Source organism: Aulonocara sp. 'chitande type north' Nkhata Bay, linkage group LG13 (assembly GCF_057382095.1).
Source record: "Aulonocara sp. 'chitande type north' Nkhata Bay isolate Kocher_YH1m ecotype deep benthic linkage group LG13, A_spYH_male_GT1.1, whole genome shotgun sequence".
Classification (NCBI taxonomy): Eukaryota; Metazoa; Chordata; class Actinopteri; order Cichliformes; family Cichlidae; genus Aulonocara; species Aulonocara sp. 'chitande type north' Nkhata Bay.
In genome coordinates, this window is record NC_141356.1 from 22,283,498 (window position 1) to 22,303,993 (window position 20,496).

Genomic DNA, 20,496 nt, shown 5'->3' on the forward strand with positions numbered 1-20,496 from the left:
TTGTTATTATAGCGACCCCCGTGTTAGGAGGGGGTACTGCACGACGGTATATCGTTATCACGTACAGAGAACTATATGGCGATTGCACTTCACGGTTATTACTACAGAGGGCGCTGTAGCTGAACCCACATAGAAGTCGAGCCGGTGGCGGCTAGCAGGCAGCTCAGAGCGGGACCCTTGAAAACAAAAACAATTCTGTGGCTTCTCTTTTTGAGTCCGGGGTGTCACTGCAATTCAGCATGAAGTTCATGTCCTCTTTGTTTAACGCTGGTTGCCAGTGTTTAGCTGTTTAGCCAGAGAGGTACCGAGGAGTCAGAATCAGGATTCAAAACGATACAAAATGCCTCCGAAGAAGCAGCATCTCAAGCCGACTGCAGCCAACGTCTCCAGCTCTTTGGACCTAGAGTCTGAGGACATCAGCTTGGAGACTACCGTGCCCACCACCGAGGATGTCTCCTCGTCCGACGAGCAGCGGAACGGCTCCCAGAAGGTGACCCGCCAGCTGATCGAGAGGAAGGAGCTGCTGCACAACATCCAGCTGCTTAAAATCGAGCTATCTCAGAAGAATCTCATCATAGACAACATGAAGGCCGATCATATGTCAAAGGTAGACTTGGGGTGGGAAATGGAGACAGTGTTTCTGCAGATAACTTTTCCCCTGGTTAGGAGAAAAACGACCTGGTACTGCAGCATCATTGTTGCAGTAATAGTTTTGTGATTGAATTAAAGCGTCTATAATAAAAATATCTGGTGTTTCAGATTGAGGAGTTGGAGGAGAGGCTGAATGACGCCCTGCATCAGAAACAAGTGTTGGTCCTAAGACTGGATAACCAGCTGAAACTTACTCAGGAGGAGAACAGGTGAGAAAGGACACAACCAGAGCAGGGGTTTCATGACTAGTTATATTTTCCGAGACATAAAGACTTAAATTGAAGTCTTTATGTGTGCATATAAAGCAGCACTCTTATAGACGTGGCCCCTGCCCCCATATCTCATTGTATTACATCACACAAGGATGTTGTGTCTGCCCTGTGCCCTTTGTAGCATCAGTGTCATGTTTGGGAGCAAGAAATGCATATACAGCTCAGGCTATTGAGCAGTATTTCCAACAAGGCAAGGTTGACATGGTTTTGACACGTACAGTGCGTGAATAATTGATACAGTATGTCCAGTGATTGATAATTTATATATCGGACAATTATATCAGATATATCAGTTATCCGTGCACTGTACGTGTCCAAACCATGTCAACCTTGCCTTTCTAACTTTGTATACAAACTGCTTAATCTGAACCATTTCTAATCCTGTTGGATCTGGGATTGGAGGTCAGGGTCTTATGGCGATGCCAGGCAGGAGGAAAACAGGAATACCACAGAGAAGATTGATGGATGCAGTGAAAGAGGACCTGCGTGTTATGCATGTTAAAGTACACAATTATGTGTGCTTTAACGTGCATAAGCAGAGCTTCTATAGTGCATTGTAATGTAATTTCTAACTAATACAACTACATATACCCTCCGTCCCATCATTTAGCTGCTGAGGTCAAATGTCAACTTTGTTAAAAAAGGCTGTCATCACCAGGAAGCAGCAGGCTCTGCGTAAGCAGGAGATGGAGGCCATCCTGCTCAGGCAGCAGCAGCTGGAGGAGACTAACCGACAGCTGTGTGAGAAGGCTGGAGAACTGAGAAGATCTCTCAGGGATCTGGACCTCTCCCAGGACAGATACCAGGAGCTTCGTGGTCTTCCTGAGGACAAAATATCTATACAGGAATATGTAGCTGTGAGTATGAGGTGGTCTTCTATTGGTCATTAGAAAGGACAACATATAAAGAAATCAAGAAACAAGGTGACGTTTTCTTTGTGCTGTGTCCCTAGATGCGTTTCTATGAGGTAGTGACTCCTCTGCGGGCCCAGCTGGTTGAGCTTAGTCTGAAGGACAGCAGTGTAACAGAAGAGCTGGGTATGCACAGAACCAAGATGAAGACACTGATTGAGGTAAAACACATAAACCCAATCTAGCAGCACTTGTGCAAAGTGTTCACATAATTGTTTACGTAGCATATCAAACACTTGTTCTTTTTTGTCTTTATTTTCTTTTGTTATGTTTAAAGCAACATACTTGAAACACTCAGACTTTGAGTCACTTGTTTAGGAAATGTAAAAACAAAGATCGCAGATGGTCAAGATGTGCTAAAAGCGTCAATCGTAGCGACTTTTCAATGGTCATGTTAAAAACTGCAGTGTTGAGAATGATATTGGTGTGAGTTAAACAAAAACAGTACAGTCAATACAACTACCAGACACCCCGTAGGCATGCATGACACAATGATGAGAAAATGCTGTGTCATGCTGACAGCAGGGTTATAATATGCCAAAAAAATGTCATGAATTCAGACTCGGGCTGCTGGAGGGATGTTGGCTAAGCAGTTTTCACCCTAAGGAGGTGAATGTGAGAACGCAAATGTCTGACACAGTCGGACCAGACATGCTGGTATTTAACTTGACGGTTACAGATAGTAAATAGCACAGGTAATATTCCTGTACTGCATTACTGAGTGGATATCATGTGTGCTTCCACATGTGCACTATCCAAACAGCATGCTTGTATTACCCACACAGTAGTGTGGATGTCTTAAAAGCAGACTATTTCCTTGTGTTCGGAACATCTGAGAATGGGAAAACTGTGGAAAATATCCTGTCCTAATTCTCTTCTTGGCAAGAGATGCTTTAAGATGAAAATGCCACAGGGCATCTAAACATTGCTGTGTGACAGGTGATTTTACTTTTTTTTTTTTTTCTTTTTTTTTTTTAAACGTAGACGTCCCGCACCCTGAAGAACACACAAGCCAATACATGCTAGTGTACATATTCTAATTCCTCTAGCTCACTAAAAACAAAGGCCTTTTTATCAGTTGCTCCTACATTGAGTGCCTGGACTGGATTCTTCCTGAAATCCTAATCTTTCAGTTTTTCGTTATTATTCCTTCCAGTGTCCAAGGAATACTAGTAGCAGAATTCCTAGTATTTCTTTCGGATGCCTTATTTTCTTGGCAAGGTTTCGGTTTGTGATTTGGAGACGTCTGGCTGTAAAATTGCGCATCACCTCGTGCTGAATGCGGGAATGTGTCTTATCACATCTAATAATAATAATGCTAATGCTAATAATGATGATGATAATGCTAATAATAATAATAGTCGTAGTAGATAAGGTGCTTCTTGTATTATCAGTATTGTCTTTTCTGTGCATGTGTCCTCAAAGAGCTACGAGGAAGAGCGGCGGTTGCGTACAGAGCTGGAGATGAGGAGTCAGAGATTGACCTTAGAACTGGCTGACACCAAACAGCAGATCCAAGATGGCGACTACCGCAGAGAAAACTACCCAAACATCAAACGGTGTGTTTGCTTATGTGACATTTGCTAATCAGAGGTCAGCTTATGAGCTTTCTATATTTCCCACGAAGGCCACAGTACATATTTTAGGCTCTGTCTTTGTCCCAGAAACACAATTTTTAAACAGTACATGGGGAAAAAATGCAGAACTGTATTGTAGATTTAAGAGCAGCCCGCTGCTTTTTCTTCTATAACAGTAATGAAAGAACACATTATAAATTTGACTACTGTGAGTCAGATCCTTTGAAAACAGTGCATTGTAACATTTGATACTGGCGTTGAAACACTTAATGGATCGTCTGGCGTAACAGCATGTCTGTAATAGATGTGGTGGAAAAGTAGGACGCCAGGAGCCTTTGTGTTTTATTTAAAAAAGGAAAACCAGCCGTCAGTTTTTGTTTGCTATCATTTTAATTACTTTAATATTATGTAATGTTTCAAAGAGCAGCATTTCACTATGATATTATCTAATAAACTGGAAACAACAAGCTCCAAACCCCTTTTCCCCTCAGAAAACAACAAGTAGGAGATGATGAATTTAAACTTACCTTTATATTTAAATTTTGAACTTGTAAGTTTAAATTTGTGTCCACTCCTGATGTTGTGTTTTATAGAGAGCGCGACAACTTTGAAGCAGAGCTGAAGGAGTTAAAGAGGAGATATGAGGCCGTAGACTTGTCTCACGCTGCAGTGACCAGAGAAAGGGACACACTCAGCAAAGAGGTGCATCACACAGATGCTTTCCTCGTAATACCCTCTAAATCTTTCTTTCATGGTTCTGTGTTAATAGTTTTTTGTTTTTTAAATGTATTCTTCCTTCGTGTCCTCCAGGTGGCAACATTGCAACAATCAGTGACACTCCTGCAGAAGGACAAGGAGTACCTGCACAGGCAGAATGTGGAACTCAGTGTTCGCTGTGCACATGAAGAAGACCGCCTGGAGAGATTGCAGGTTCAGACAGTTCTTTGGCAAAATGCTTATAGTAACACAAGAAGTCCCCGTGTGGTTTGCTTTCACCTTTGTTTCTGTTTTTTTGACCAGGTACAATTAGAAGACACTAAAAAAGCCAGGGAAGACGCCTATGAAAAATATGTAGCATCCAGGTTCGGCTTTGCTGTTTTTGTTCTTTTATGCTTCTCATAAGAAGCCACTATTCTAGTGCTTTGATATGGAAGAAGTAAGCTGTGCAAGTATTATAATAGTCAATAAAAATTAGATGATGATACGCAGTATCTGCCAGCTGTATTCTGATCTCAGTTCTTATGACCTCACCCACATGAAGAAAGCTTCTGCGTATAATGCTCTGTTCATTTAAAAAAAACATTTTTTTTATCTTCTTTTCTCTACAGAGACCACTACAAGTCAGAATATGAGAGCAAATTAAGAGAGGAGTTGGAGAACATCAGGCTGAAAACAAGTCAGGAGATAGACAACCTGCAGAGAACCTCCAGGGAGATGTATGAGAGGGAAAACAGGTATCAGCGTCTTTTAGTATAACTGCTGAAAAACTGAATATCAGGGGTGCTGTTTAAACCAAGTAAAGTCAAACATTATTCATTACTCATTAAGAGTCAGTGAGTGGTTTATAATTACAAATTGAAGCATTGCATTAGGGAAGAGGCTGGTGACTCAATGATGTTGTGGTTTACAAATTCACCTAAAAAGCAAAAGATCCCCGGGAGGAGGAGAAGAAACAAGACATCAAACATAAATATTTGCATTGTTAAAATATGTAGAGCTACTTGTGGTGAATTAGAGAACAGCAAAAAGTAGAATAATTGTGCACACACTACACTTGGTCTTTTTATTTTTCATCTTATCTAACATAGAGTAAAGCAAATTTCGCAGTAAACTTCACCCTGATCCTTTGTGAGTGTGTAAGTTGTGTGATTATATACTTATTCGTGTCAACTTAATGTTTCTTTTCTTTTCTTTTTTTTCTTTATATATACATGTTCAAAAAAAGGTCAGTAAAATAACATAACATTTGTCTGTTACTGTATTTACTTGTGCCTACACAGATATTTAAGAGAAGAAAGAGCTGTTACAATGTTACAATGTAACAGTACCTCAAAAACTAAGAAAATAGCAGCATATCTTCGAATGATTAAAATCATTGCTCTCCACAGGAATGAGAGTGTCTTTCAACTGTGTGTGTGTGTGTGTGTTTGATCAGGAACTTGCGCGAGGCCAGAGACGGCGCGGTGCTGGAGAGAGACCGAGCAGTGGCTGCTGAGAGAGATGCCCAGTCCAGATATGACCAACTGCTGGAGCAGTGAGTTTTATCATCTGTCACATGCTTAAAGCGCAACACTGACATGTTTTGTTTTTTTTCCCCTGTCACTCCATGTCATGCACAGAAGTCAGAAGTCTCCCTTTAGGTCATTTTTGTAGTCAAGAAGATAAGTGGAAGTTATTTTATTGATTATTAATAAAATTCTCTCAGTCTTAATTTGATTAAAAAACAAAGAGAGAGAGTGCTAAAAAAAGTAAGTGGGAAAATGGGACTGTCTGTGCACCTTGTTAAATGCATGTTAGGGGTAACTTCTTTTATTTTTTCTTGTATAAACTAGATTTTTAATGCGGTTCAAAATGGGAGGTTTTAAATAACATGAAAACTGGTAGTTTTAGAATAAATATCAACATTTTTATCCGTGCAAGCAGCGATATAATGAGTACAAATTCTTAGTTACAATTGAAAATACCACACATGAAAGTGGAAAAAAGTGCTTGGTCACATGATTACATACTTTAGACCAGCGGTCCCCGGGCCTCGGACCGGTACCGGTCCGTGAGTCGTTTGGTACCGGGCCGCGAGAGTTGAGGCTCAGGTGTGAAATGTATAGTTTTCAGGGTTTTTATCTCTTTTCAGCGTTATTTTGTTATCGTTTTTATCGTTTACTCGGTTCCTTGGTCTTTTCACGTGTGTTATGAATAAATTTTCTTTTTTTCAGTACCGGTACTAGTTTTATTTTGTTGTATTTATCCGCGACACCTTAAAGGCCGGTCCATGAAAATATTGTCAGGCATAAACCGGTCCGTGGCGCAAAAAATGGTTGGGGACCGCTGCTTTAGACTACTAAAATCTGTTTTTGTTTCCAGCTGCGTGAGAAAGATTTGTTAATGTGACAGGTAGCGTCGTGGTTAGTTAACACCTTCCAATGTTGGCTACTTAAGAAACTCTACCTGAGGGTAACTGAGGGCATCTGGAACGACTCTTTGTTGTCGTTTTTAACCATGAAATATTTGGAACCCATTTGCATAATTCATTGTATTTTGTGTTTGCCAGCCAAAGAAGCCAGCCAAAGAAGCCAAACTAGTTTGATTAATAAAGTCAGCTTGATTGCTGTGCTTTTTATAAAGATTAAGTTCTCACCGTGTTTCTTCTGTTTCTTTTAAAGCTGTGAGCTTGTACTTGCTTTGACGCTGACATGCGAGCCACTGGGCGCCTGTCATTAGCAAATGTTGTGGGCGCGGCAGGACTTTGGTGGCTGTGGTTTACCATCTCTTACTAAAGATCACATGAAGGCTTTGCTGTAGCAGAGAGATCAAAAGGTTGCTCGGAAGTCAGTTTACTTTATAAAAAGAGGTCCTAAGCAGCCAGTGTCTTGGCCTGTAAAAGCAGAAACAGCACAGGTAAAAAGCAAAATGAGGCACCGATTATTTGGTGGCACTGACGATATTTGCTGAGGAAATAAGATGAGATTTTGAAATTGCTATTAAGAGAAAGTGAGTTTAGTAATCAAGTTTTGTTGCCTTTTAATGCTTAAACTATGTGGGGTTTTTTCAGATTTTGTAGGTTTTTAAAAAAAAAAAAATGAAGTTGTTTTTCTAGTATATTTTTTCCTTTTCCTTCTGAGTGATTAGTGTCTGACCAGCTAGTCTCTATCTCTGCTCCAGGCCACAGAGGCCATCTCAGTATAGCCTGGAAAGGTGCCTCTGGGCCACAGCCTTGTAAGAAGTTTTAAAAATTGCATGAAAATTGCTACAGAAATATTGTGAGCCCTGATGAACACGCCAGCACATAAATACTTAAGGTGTAAGATTTCTTTTTTATTGGAGGTAGCATTTCAGTCGTGTCATTAGTCACATGGTATGTGTCTTTGCACCTGATTTCTCAAGACTCCCTTTTGAAACCACATGTTAAAACTAACAATTATTTACGTGGAGAAATTTCTTTCTGCACCATCAAGAATTCTCATTTCTCATGTCATAAATCTTTATTTTTTTCACTTTAAGTGTCTCTGCAACACACAAACAGAGCCACTTACACAGCAGCAGCAGCAGCAGTAGTAGTAGTAGTGTCCCAGTCCTGGGTTACTACTACATGCCATGCATTTCTCTACATCCAAACCACCAGCTGTTAGTCTTTCCATACACACACACACACACACACATACACACACATGCACAAAGTCACTTCACTCTCCCTTGGACTCTCTCTACAGCGATCACATTCCCTCTCTACATCACATCGCAAGCCAGCAATGACAGATGCTAGCCTCAAGCCCTTAACCCCTAACCCCACGCATGCCCCTATTTCTGGGGCAAAGAATGAGGGTGAGAAGCCTGAAATGGCGTCAGTTAATTTAAGCCTAAAGGGCCAGCTTGAACCTTAGCGATCCGATTGTCCAAAACAAAGGCAAAGTGTTGAGCACAGTTTTCCGTTTTCACCTTCCTGACAGACTTTGCTGCAGCAATGCTGCCTTGGGTAGCTTGAGTGTCACGTACTCTTATTTGCCACTGTCATAAATTTGCCATTTAAAAGCACAAGAATAAATGCAGCTAATGAGCCTTCCGGAAGGGTAGCATTGTTTTCCAAAGAAATTTTTACTTCTTTGCTTCCATATTGCGGCCACGATGAATAAAAGAAGGCATAAAATGTCCACCATGTGTACACGTCTATCACTGTGAGCACATAGCTCAGGCCTGCGCACTATGGATGATGAAATCTTATCAGGTCAGCTGTAATCGAGAGTTATTAATATTATCCAACCAACCTCCACGACTTGATGGGGTCTGTGTGTGCATGCTCGAACACTGCCTAGGGAGGAGAAGTGAGCTTGAAACTGTTGTCTGCTCGTGTTGTACTTTAAAGGCTGCAGAAAAATCGTTGCCCTTTTTTAATTAGTCACGAAAAAATTGAGTTTATAATTTCTCTCGAGCGGGAAGTGATATCTTCAAGTTATTTTTCTTACTCATCTAACAGTCTTACACATGCTGCTCGATTCATCAGGATCCATTTGCTGTTTCAGCCTGATAAATGACTGGAAAGATTAAAATAACCAACCAGTTTGTTATGTCTTTGCATTTACATGCATAGAAAATTGGATCAAAATGAAAATAAAAGCACCTCTGTCTTTATATTCTATATCCGACATTAACTGCAGGGCACTTTGTTCTTGTCTAATTGGTTAGGTTATATGGAAAAACCTTTTACTGGTGCCAACTTAATCACTGTAGATGGAACAAAATCAAAAACTGCTGCAAGCACAACTGAAGAAATGGTGCACTGTAACAAGCAAACTTCCTGCTAAATGACTTTGTGTAGCGGTGGAGGCGCAAATTGAACTTCATTTCACAATAGTGTACAATGGGGAATTAAAGTATACCAATTGACAGCTTCTTTGCCAGTTTCCAAAGGAGCATGCTTTTAAGACATTTACCGCAAAATGTAATTGAGTCCCTGTTACGGAAGAAGTTGCAGCGTTTGTTTAAAACCACCGGGCATGCCTGAGCTCAACCACCAGCCTACAGCTGAGTTTACCTTTTGTGTGAGAAGCACACTGTGCTCCTTTATTATCTAGTCCACATAGTCTCTTTGTACCAAAACATGTTGTAGCATTTAAAAAAAAAATACAAAAATTATCTTTAATATCTAGTGAGGTGTGTGACTTTATCTCCATCTTTTCTTACTCTAGGTTCCGTCAGCTGCAGCTGGGTACAGACAGCCGGGTGGCAGAACTATCCAACCAGGCCAAGCTGCACTCTTTTGAAGCTGAGCGTGCTAATATGGTCAAGGATGAGACGGCTAAAGCCCTAGCTCAGTGTCAGCTGGAGTGTGAGAAACAGCAGAAGAAACTAGAGGTACTCAGACATAAAATGATGGGATACCCGATTACTAGTGTGTTTGTTTTACTTTCTGCTTGAGTTAATGTTACAGGTTGTTTATTCGTATTAGTAATTGGATTTCTCCTAGAATTTTTAAAAGCAGGTTCAGTGCATTCTGCTGAGGTCTGTGGAGCATTCATTACAGAGAGTAGCACACAACTTAAAAATTCTCTCAGTCTTCTTATTTAATTCAAGATTACCTCAGTCTGATTGTCACCTTGAACACTTCTTTGATAACAAAGTTGGTGCTTCTAGTCTACTCCTAATTATCAGTCAGTCAAAAATGATCTGTTTGGCACAGACGGGAGAAACGTTGCCCACAAACATACGATGTTGTTATTACAACCGAATATGCACAACTGAAGCCTAAAATCAAGTCCGTCCATAGTACTTAAAAATTAACACGGCTATCCATCTTCATAAATCGCTCCAGTGGCTTCATTTTTATTTGTGTCCAATGAATCAAGCGTACTTATGAAAGAAGTACACTAAGTGCAATTAGTCCTTGATGTCTGGATGCACCTCTCATCACATCACGTGTTCTTAAAAGGAGAAAAATGCTTTATTTATTTATTTATTTATTTATTTATTTATTTTTAAATTAACGCTGTGATTGCAAGGCTTGCTTTTTGTCTCCGTCTGATCTTTCTTTTCTCCTGATCTATTTTTCGAGTAAATGTTGAAAAGGAAAAATGGTAAAAGGAAACAATTTCTAACAAGTTAATCCAAAAACAAAGTTTATGTAATCATGTATGTAATGGGAACAAAAATATACCCTACGTCTCAAGATATTACTCCATTATCCATCATTTGATTACGATGGTGGAACATTCATTCTGATTAAAAGTCCGTGTAATGCTTTGTAGTTCACCGTTGATTAAATCAAATGGGAAAAATCAGTTAAAATTTTTCATTATCCCTTTAACGTATTTATCAGTGCTGTAATTACGCCATCTTCTCTTTTTAGTTAATTACTATCTAGCCATTATCTTATTTATCTTGTCATTATCTTATAAGCTGTATTTGAGCATGTGTTTCATTATGCATCTGCACATGAACTGAGGCATGGTGGAGAGACACACTCAGAGGGGTATGTAAGTGAAGGAACTCTATGTTTAATCTGAATGATAACAATATTGACCTGTGGCTTCAGTACATAAATAATGTTTAGGTACTTCTCCACAACTTCCCAGTATAGTGTACTGTGATTAAAAAGACAAGCGTCAAATAGTTCCTAGCTTCCTCTTTTTGCATTGGACATTGCATCTTTGTTACACTTACATGTTTCAGATCCTCAAATAAATTTTCTTTTAAACAAAGATAACCCAAGTAAATACAAAATGTAGTTTTTAAATTGTGATTTCATTTAGTCGGGGGAAAAAGAGTTAAACCCACCTGGCCCTGTCTGAAAAAATTATTGTCCTGCCTTTTTAAGTTGTTAATTAACTGTGAGAAAATTAACCACATTTATTTTGGAAAGCTAAGTTTAATTTCACTAACCACACCCAGGCCTGATTCCTGCCAGACCTCTTGAATCAAGAAATCACATGCCACCATCTAAAAAAGCTCAAGAAGAGATGAGAAACAATGTCATTGTCACTCAGTCTGGAAAAGATTAAAAAGCAATTTCCAAGGCAAGGCTTTGGAACTTCAGTGAACCATCGTGAGATCTATTAATTACAAACAGAGAACCTTCCCAGGAGTGGCCGTCCTACCAAATACTCTAAGAGTGCATCAATGACTCATCCAGGAGGACACAAAAGAACTGCAGACCTCATGTGTTTCAGTTAGGGTCAGCGTTCGTGATTCAACAGTAAGAAAGAGACTGGGAAAAATGGCCATGGGAGACTTCCGAGGAGAAAACTACTGTCGACCAAAAAGAACACAAAGGCTCATTTCATATTTGCCTAAAAACATCTTGATGATCTGTTGATGAAGACTTTTAGGAAAATTCTATGGACTTATGAGGGAAAACTTTCTGGAAGATTTGTGTCTCATAACACAAGCAACACAGCATTTCATAAAAGGAACATCATACAAACCGTCAAACGTGGTGCGGTGGTGGTGTAGTGTGATGGCCAACTGGTGGAACCGTGAAGCTCTCTACCACCTCTGAATGGCTACAAAACAAAGAAAAATGAAGGTTTTTGGAGTGACCTAGTCAAAAGCCCACATTTAAATCCAATTAAGATGCCTTGGAATGACCTTAAGCAGGCCATTCATGCATGAAAACCCACCTGTTTGGCTGAATTAAAATTTCTGAAAGTGCGGGCCAAAATTCCTGCACAGCAATGTGTAAGACTATTTCCAAGTTACTGCAATTCTTGCTTCCAAGGAAGGCACAGCCAGTTATTAGGTTAGGTTTAGATAGCTGTTTTTCTGTAACAAATGACATTGTCATTTAAAACCTGGCTGTCTTTTTCAAATACTAAAATTTGTTTCATAGTCTGAAACATGTAAGTGTGTCAAATATGTAAATGTACTTGTTCCCTACAAGTCTGTTGTTACGATGAATTTCTGCCTGCAACCATATATGAAACCTACAAGTAAAATATAGGCTCGATTGTGCAGCAAACTGTGTGGTAGTATGAGCATCAAACTGAGTTTGGCAAAACAGCATAGGCAAGAAGCAAAATAAGCAAAAGCAAAAAAGCACTCATCCAATCCAGGAAATTCTTGCCCCTCAGCTGTAAAAGTTTGATGGGGTATTGTCGTAACCTTGCTGGCTGGGCGGGCGGTTTAGACACTCAAGTTAACTTAGAAACGAGGTGACTTCTCATCTCAATGAACTTGAACTCAGGGTCAAGATCAGAGGTCAACCTTTTGGAAAATCGCCTCAAATTTATACGATAGGTGTCTTTACTAGCAGGCTGAGGCACAGCATTTTACATTTTCTTTCAGTCTCTATAAACTTGGCAGTATCAAAAGATTTCAAAGCCTTGTGTGTGTCCAGGGTTACCTTAACATTTATTAACCATTTTATCTTTGTATAGCGAAAGGTTTTTTGCTACTATGTTAGTTTGGGGTGGTGGGGAAAAATAAATCAATCAATAAAAAGTATTGGGATATTTTGCATGGTGATTTTTGTAGCTATACAGAGAGACCAAATATCAATATTATATTAAAATATTTTAAATACTCTGGGAATTCTAGAAGCAAGAGGGCTCATATCATGAGTTTTAATGCAGAGATTAGAATTTATATTAAATCGCCTCCATCAACAAACCATCCCACACTGGGATAGCTTGACATGGCAATGTTGCCATCAGTGCAAATGACTCTCTGTCAGTAAGCACAACTCATGGGGACTCAAGTCAACTCTTGTGGCAGTTGCACAGGTCATACGCGGCAGGTTTATGACAGGATTTACTGATAGCGTTGGCATGTTTGACAACCTCATTTTACAGCAAAACATAACTGAAGTGAGATAACTTTTATCATTTTGGAAAAAGCTGATCTTGATAAACTATAACTCTGCGGACATAATTTGGAAACAAAGGTGTTAAAGTGCAACTAAGAACAATAGTTTTGAACATTATTGTCTGTCTCTCTGTCTCTCCTCCTGCTGCTAAGCTCCTCACTCAGGAGTTTTACAGGCTACAAACTTCCTCAGAGAGGCGGGTAGCAGAGCTGCAGACTCAGAACGCTGAGCAGGCGTCTCGCCTGGAAATGTATGAAAAGCTCGAGCAAGAGCTGGACCAGGTCACCATGCAAGCCGCCGAAAGTAAGAGTATTGCATTATCTCTGTGGAAACAGCCACTTTAAACACATATCTGTGAAATCAGACAGACAAAAGCAAACAAGTGCACTCAACTGGAACCTAACATTGGAAAAATGTGTGTAATACAAATTACATAATAATCTTTCTATGTCAATGGGAGATTGACATAGAAAGATGGCAACAAAATCTTAATACAGTTTTATCTTTTGATCTTTTTAAATGCCTGAGCTTTGCAGGAAAAGAAAACAAACCACATGTTTGTACCTGTTTATCTTAATAGCCCCGCAGACATACTCTAATTCCAGTTGTACCATTATCTCTTACCAGTTGAGAATGAAGAAGAGGCAGAGCGGGTTTTGTTCTCATATGGCTATGGGGCAAATGTTCCTACAACGGCCAAAAGAAGACTAAAACAGAGGTATAGTACATGAAGCACTTCACTGCATTTCAAGCAAAAGATGCAACACAAATGTTGGTCTTTTAAGGTTTTGCATCCTGCATAAGATTTGCAAAACATATTTTGAGTGTTTAAAGAAATGCATCATTTATATTGTCATATATTCTTTTCCTTTGTATTTGATTTTGAATTTTGCCCTTTATGTTGCAATACTGGTAAACAATTTGCTGTTTATGCTTTAAATGTGACACATATCGTGCATCTTTGTGGCTTTCTTCTTTGGCGGTCACCCACACGGTGTCTTTTGCCTTGCGAACTAAACAGTTGTTTAACAGTAATTCCTTAGAAATACCAAACTAGAACATCTGGACATGTTACCACTTAGTCTTTTATTTGATTTTTATCTCCAGCATGTGCAGCCAAAAGGCTAAATTAATCTCATTGCCTAGCAGCAGACTCTAGAAGATGCATTGTGTAAATACACACTAGTGTAATCTTGTTGATTTTTGTCTTGTTGATTGAAATTCCCATAACTTTTATGTGGCTGTTGTGCAGCGTTCACTTGGCCCGCAGGGTGCTGCAGCTCGAGAGGCAGAATACATCACTGAGGAGAGAGTTGGAAAGTCACAAGTCGCAGACGGGGCAGATATCTGAACAGGTAAACACCTGAAACAATATCAAGTTCCCTGGAGAACATCATTAATATGAGAGTTTTCTAAGGAAAACAAACTTGAAAGCATTTCAAGTCAGTACCTGCAAACACTTGTTTTCCCGCCGTGACAAAACTCCTACAGCGACTCTGCTTAAATTTATTCCACTTTTTCTGTCAAACTCACAATGATTTACGTATTCCCTCTTGTAACAAAAGAAAGTCATTACAAAGCCCAAACTTGATGGCTCCTCTCTCATCTCTATTTACCTCCTCACATTGTCACGACTGTGGTATAATCACTTCTCTTTGAAAGGCTGCCATTGGAGCCGTGACATTAGGTCACATCTTGAAGAATGGAAAAAATGATTTTGGCAGAGTGTGCGTGTGTGCTGTACTAAGCCAAAGTTTTAGGTACTTCACAAGGGTAAGCATGACAGTGACCACAAATATATCCATAACGGTGAATCCTGATCTCAACGGCGCTGAATTTGCGTAAAGAGAAAGAAGCACCTGCCACAGGTTAAGTCCTCAGAAGTGGCATGGCGAGTTCTCCTGGAAGACGTGCCAGGTGTCTTTAAAAATTATGCGCAAGTGAGCTTAGGAGGATTTTTATTTTTATTTTCTTCTTAACTACTGCGTAGTTGTGTAAGACTTTATTTGTGGTATTATTTCTTTCATATCATCCTCAGGGCCAAACTTTTGCACAGTAGTGAGTATCATCCAACCCACTTAGGGACACATTGTGATGGTCCCCTGCTTTTTTTCTGAATCTTCTGTCAACATTTAACAATGAAACTGTCAGATTCCACGTTTGAAGTCAAATGACGAAAATGGCAGGTTGTTTAAAAACAAACAGCATGCATTGCAGACTTTGTATGAGAAGAATGTGAAGTTAGTCATAATACCTGTCAAACGTTGTTGATACAGTGGGAAGTATTGCCAAAAACCATGACAGCCATTGAGCTTTTGTTGTGTTTGGCAGTATGTTGCGTTTGTGTATGAGTGTGCAACACTGAAGCTTAAAGTTTGGGTGTGTGAATTCTCTCTGTATACAAATGTGTATGTAAAGTCACGTGTCTGCCACTCGTGCACTAATGGGAAATTTTATCCAGGAAGACTTGGAATTATAAGCCTGATAGCTCTGTCAGCCAAATGTGCTTGTGTTTTCCTTTCTTTTCTTCTTCTTTCTCCTCACTGATTATTATTAACTCAATGAGAGGAGAGGTTGTGCAAGCCAGAATGGGCAGGATTTAAATAAGCCAACCATTCAACTGTCACCTGTGATCAACTGGCATTCATCTGGAATAACTCATGATTCACTGACTATACAAGAAAAGAAGAAGAAAAAATTATACTTCCTTTTCACTAGAAAGGCTCAGGGTGTTAACTGCTAAACCACCCACACGAATGCCCTGACTAACTAACGATTGTCCTTAGCCTCCACCCAGTTCTACTCACTATCGGCCAGTTGTAAAAGCCGTTTAATGTTTAACACCCATACTTTATCTAGTGTTCAGCAGATTTTAAGAACAATACCAACTGATGGATATGTTTTGTTTTGTTTTTTTCATAAAAAGCTTGAAGTTTAGATATGCCTTCATAAAAACTCACTTTTATGCAAGTTTCTCCTGATGAGATCAGAGATGCCATGACTGTAGATCTTGCATCATTCAGAAATATTTGCTAATATTTTAGTTGATATAATTTTATAATATGAACTAAAACCAGTTTCTAAAGAGAATTACTTAACTGGTGTGACATTAGTTTATCAATTACTGTGCACTGTACTGAGCCACCGCTGATTTCTTTATATTTTGCTTCTAAGCTGTCAGACGTTCTTGTAATATATTTTGGTTTTTTTTATAAATAGATTTTCACTACTAGTTTTCTAAAGGTCTTTTAAAGGTTTTTTTTCTCATTTTTGTGGAAATTGGCTGCTTTTTCACTCTTTTTCCATCAAGTTATCGTACCTGACCATTTCCAGGGGAATGTTTTTGTTTAAGCCACTTAACACTGACCTATGAATCATTCAAGCATAATAAAGGCACCTAACTTAAGGAATGAGGTAGTGTTGTGTCTACACATAGCAGACAACTTTGCAAAGAACCTGTTTTAAATTGCATCTTTGAGCACTTTGTTACTAGCCGTGTGTTGTGAAAAACACATTTTTTTCTAATTTCTTTAGTTGAATCTTTGAAAAATGCCGGAGATAACAGTTTGACAGACCCATGAAAAATTTACACAAGTCAAATACGTACGTGAAGTAATTGCTCTCTAACTGCTCAGGTTAACACATACTTTGTTTTTTCCACAGTTGTTGGCCGCCAACCAGCTGTTACAGCAGACGCAGCAACCTTATAGTTACTTGATTGAGACGGTGAGACAAAGGGATGCACAGATCAGCATACTGAAGGAGCGTGTCACCTCACTTGAGGGCAATGTCAGGTACAAATGCTGCATACTACATTTAAAAAAAAAAAAAAAAAAAAACATTCATTCACGACCTTTTCATCTGAAGGTTGTTCAGCCTTCTCTCCTTCTTGGAAAGCGTCCTTTGCTAATTTGTTTGGTTAAACTTTGTATCTTGTAAATCACTTGATACAATAGGGAGCCCATACCTCCCCACCCTTTGGTTTATCTCTTCCTTATCATTATCTCCCAGTCTCATCTTTTGTCCCTTTCACACCTAGCCCATTATGTCTGTGCAAACCTGCATGCGTGCATGTAAGTCCCCACATGAGTGCATTTACAGGTTCTTGGCAATGACCTAAATTGCTGTTGTGCCCTCTCTATTTTAGCCTGTCAAAAATGCAAATTGACAGACTGCAGGTTTTCTCTTGCTGTGTGCTACCACGGAGCGCTCACCAGGTGCAGGAACAAGAAGGGTTAAAAAAAAAGAAAAAGGTTAAGAAAAATGCTGTCAGACTTTCCCTGTCGGAAACATTTAAGTTTTCTCTGTGGGTCTGCAAGGTTAACCTGTTTGGCTGCAGATGCACAGCTCAGGAGAATTTTACGTGATGCACTGAAGTCCTGTTGCTTTTATCTATATGAACGTTTTTGTTTATTTTTGCATACACAAATGAATGAACATTCAAATTACGATGCATACCACACCTTCACATCTGATCCTGTGTGTCCCATCTCCTGACCTGACGCTAAAGAGCAATAAAAAAAACTAAAACCCACTAAATCTGCTTCATGAAGGACATTAATATTACCGTTTCTGCAGTCTTTAAATATTTTTGTTCAAGACATGTTAATATTTTACTACATATACTTACTGAATAAATATTAAGTGTACTTTTTGTATTAACTAGAGATCTGATCTCTCTGTCTGTGTTTGAATATGACCTCAGTTCTCTGAGGAAAGAGCGGACCGCTCTGGAACAGGTGAAAAATAACATGGCCGCTGATCTGGAGCGACTTCTCAACCATCAAGAGGTACACAAAGGGACAGTGTTGGTTACTGGTTGTGTTTTGTTTAGTGTTTATGTGATTGTTAGCAATCAATTTGCTGAATGCTTTCTGATGATATCAAGATATAAAATATTCGTAAACTGAGTGGGTGGTACATTTATTCGAAAAGCTACATTGCTATTTATATTATCAGTGGTTGTATGGAGTTTTTGTTGGAGCTTTTTTTTTTTTTTCAAACCCCACACAAATAGACTCCAGGGGGCTTAATTATAAGCTGCAGTGATATTTCAATAGCACATCACTGTAAACATAAAAAAGCCAGAGTATTCTCTGAAAGTAAGGTCACAAAATGAAAAGTGAGAAACCTGGAAAAAAGAAAGAAAGAAAGACTGGTTGGTTGGTTGGTTTCTTAGTTTCAAAGTGTTGGATCAACTTCATCACACAACTGACGTAAACAGTAAAACCCCCAAACAGCAGTCACCTCTTCCAGCTCAGCATGTTGTTTTCTTCTGAAGTGCAGACAGAAATGTAGCAATTCTGAGCTCAAATCACAAGAGTTTACTTGTAGCTAAACCAGATTGTAAAGCAAGCTGTAATTTGATCACATCATCCGCTGCAGGGATGAGACACAATTTCTTTTTTTCTTTCTCCTACAAGCTCATGACTTAAACCTCAGAGTTTTTTATTGTTTTTTTGGCAATGTATGAGTTTAAAACCTAAAGAGATTACATTTATTTTTTGTTATAGTACTCCCCAGTTTGCATGAATTTAATGACTAATGATTGCAGATCTAGTTTTCGGTGATGAGGTTTTGCAGCTGTTACCTGCGACATCCACTGTATTGTCTGAGTGTATCTTGCTCCAGGTGGGTACCGTACCTGTTAATCCATGCTTCAGTGGAACAACACATATAAAGATTTAATATCTCTCTTTAATTATGGCCCCAACAGTCTTTGGTAAATATTTAGGAATTTTCCTTTATAATATCCTAGAGCTCAAGTCTTCTTTAAATAAATAAATAAATGAACACAAACCTAATTATAATTTAATCAGATAATTCACACAATTTTTTTTTTCTTAAAAACAAAACGTTTGGTATTTTTGTCTGAAATTTAACGGTATTAATCAATTATAAGTAATAGCTGCTGATTAATTTAATGTTGATCTTTACACCGGAGAATTTAGTGCAGCGTCTTAATGATCGTAGGCACGCGTGCGCGTACACGCAGGAGTATGTTCCCAAGCAGGCCGTTTGCTGTATGAAGTATGTGCCCTGTCATAGACAGCTGTTCCTCAGCTTGGCTATTTGGGATGCCACTAGCGTGTGTGTGTGCTCTAGTGTGTGCGTGTGTGCTCGTGCGTGTGTGCGAGATGCCAGGGCTCATGTCCTCAGAGGTGATAAATAGAACCGTGAAATGGCCGAGAGTCCCCCTCTCTGCCCTGCTGCTGTTGCCGCTGCTGCCATCCCTGCAGACCCTTAGTGCAAGTCGTCCCATCGCTGGACTGTGTTTGGTTTCTTCGACCTGAATTCTTGAAAGCAAATGTTTCACAAAACATTAATAAAGATAAAAGAGAAGAATTACTTTTTTTTTTTGTTAAATCAAACGATTATATAGTTGAAATCTGTGGCCTTTTGGACTCTACACTCCCAGTAATTTCTCATACACTCCTTCATTTATTGTTTTACTCTTGTTTCCTCTTTTTTCTTTTATGAACTGTGCGGTTTTCCAGGAGTTAGCCATGATGAAGCAGGTCCTGATCAGCATGCGGTCCAGACAGGCAGACACTCTAAACCTGTTGGAAACAGATAAAACTGGTATCAGGACTTCTGGATTGGGGAAAAAACAGCAGTCCAAACGTATCAACAGGACAGCAGAAGAAGAATCACCAAACAAACCCAAACCCACTGTGTTTGTAAGTGACTGTTGTAGCACCACCCTTTTTATGAGTCACACCATGTGAACGTGCTTAGACACATGTTAGGACAAAGCAATAGAAATAAAAGGATGAACAGTTTTTTAAAAAATCATTTAGTGAAATAGACGTTTTTCACTAACTGAGCATATGTTCTAGTATGTAGCCATGAGTCATGAGAAAGTCAAATAGATGAGAGTATATTAACAAATCTCTTTCACTTTTCATATTATTTCTTTCTCTTATTTTCATTTACAGACAAATAAAGAAGTTCCCGATTGGTACCAAAAGCAGAAGCGGAAATCCAAGTGACCGTTTGTGTCATGACTGGAGCTCAGGACCTTTGTTTTTAAATTTTAGGTTTTGTCTAGACCTTTGTAAGTTACAGTTCATTTCATTGCTTGATTGCTTTTCAAATACAAAGGCACAAACAGTTTGAACTGTCTAAGTGTTTTGTTTTTCTCATCCTTTGTTAAATATTGTTCATGGGATAAATTATCTGTGTGCTGGTCCAGAGATATTACCTTCCACAGGGTACACATTCCAAGCTAACTGAAGGCCCAAAAATTCCTCTTTTTTGGCAGTGGCCTGTTTTATTAGGTCTGTCTATCATTATTTTCTCATCTTTTCCAAGTTTGCAGATACTGCTCGCTACAAACAACACTGCAGGAACCTTAGCCTTTGATTTGCACAAGCTGAGGTTCCTTAAATAGAGACATAGTAGGCATACCTTTATTATTTCTGACCATGTTCTTATCGGTGTCATATTAAATTTGGGCGGGCGGCTAATGCGAAACTGGTTTGTCCCTTTTCAGGAGTTTTGTTATCCTACATGTGATGTTAAAACTCGCATAAGTAGTAGTAGTAGATCTGTGGAAAAGGTTTCATAAACCT

The 20,496-nt window shown here is 39.1% G+C and overlaps 1 protein-coding gene across 1 annotated transcript; it reads left to right on the forward strand.

Annotated features, from left to right (window-relative positions):
* Positions 1 to 2: 2 nt before the first annotated feature.
* On the forward strand, positions 3 to 20,038 carry pibf1 (progesterone immunomodulatory binding factor 1). The gene is made up of 18 exons (XM_086259213.1): positions 3 to 607; positions 760 to 860; positions 1,582 to 1,780; positions 1,876 to 1,995; positions 3,260 to 3,393; positions 4,005 to 4,113; positions 4,222 to 4,341; positions 4,432 to 4,493; positions 4,740 to 4,865; positions 5,567 to 5,665; positions 9,312 to 9,477; positions 13,075 to 13,225; positions 13,550 to 13,640; positions 14,175 to 14,277; positions 16,586 to 16,716; positions 17,628 to 17,712; positions 19,420 to 19,602; positions 19,861 to 20,038. The coding sequence occupies exons 1-18, from the start codon at positions 341 to 343 to the stop codon at positions 19,912 to 19,914; spliced, it is 2,301 nt and encodes a 766-aa protein (XP_086115339.1). The 5' UTR covers positions 3 to 340; the 3' UTR covers positions 19,915 to 20,038.
* Positions 20,039 to 20,496: the final 458 nt, after the last annotated feature.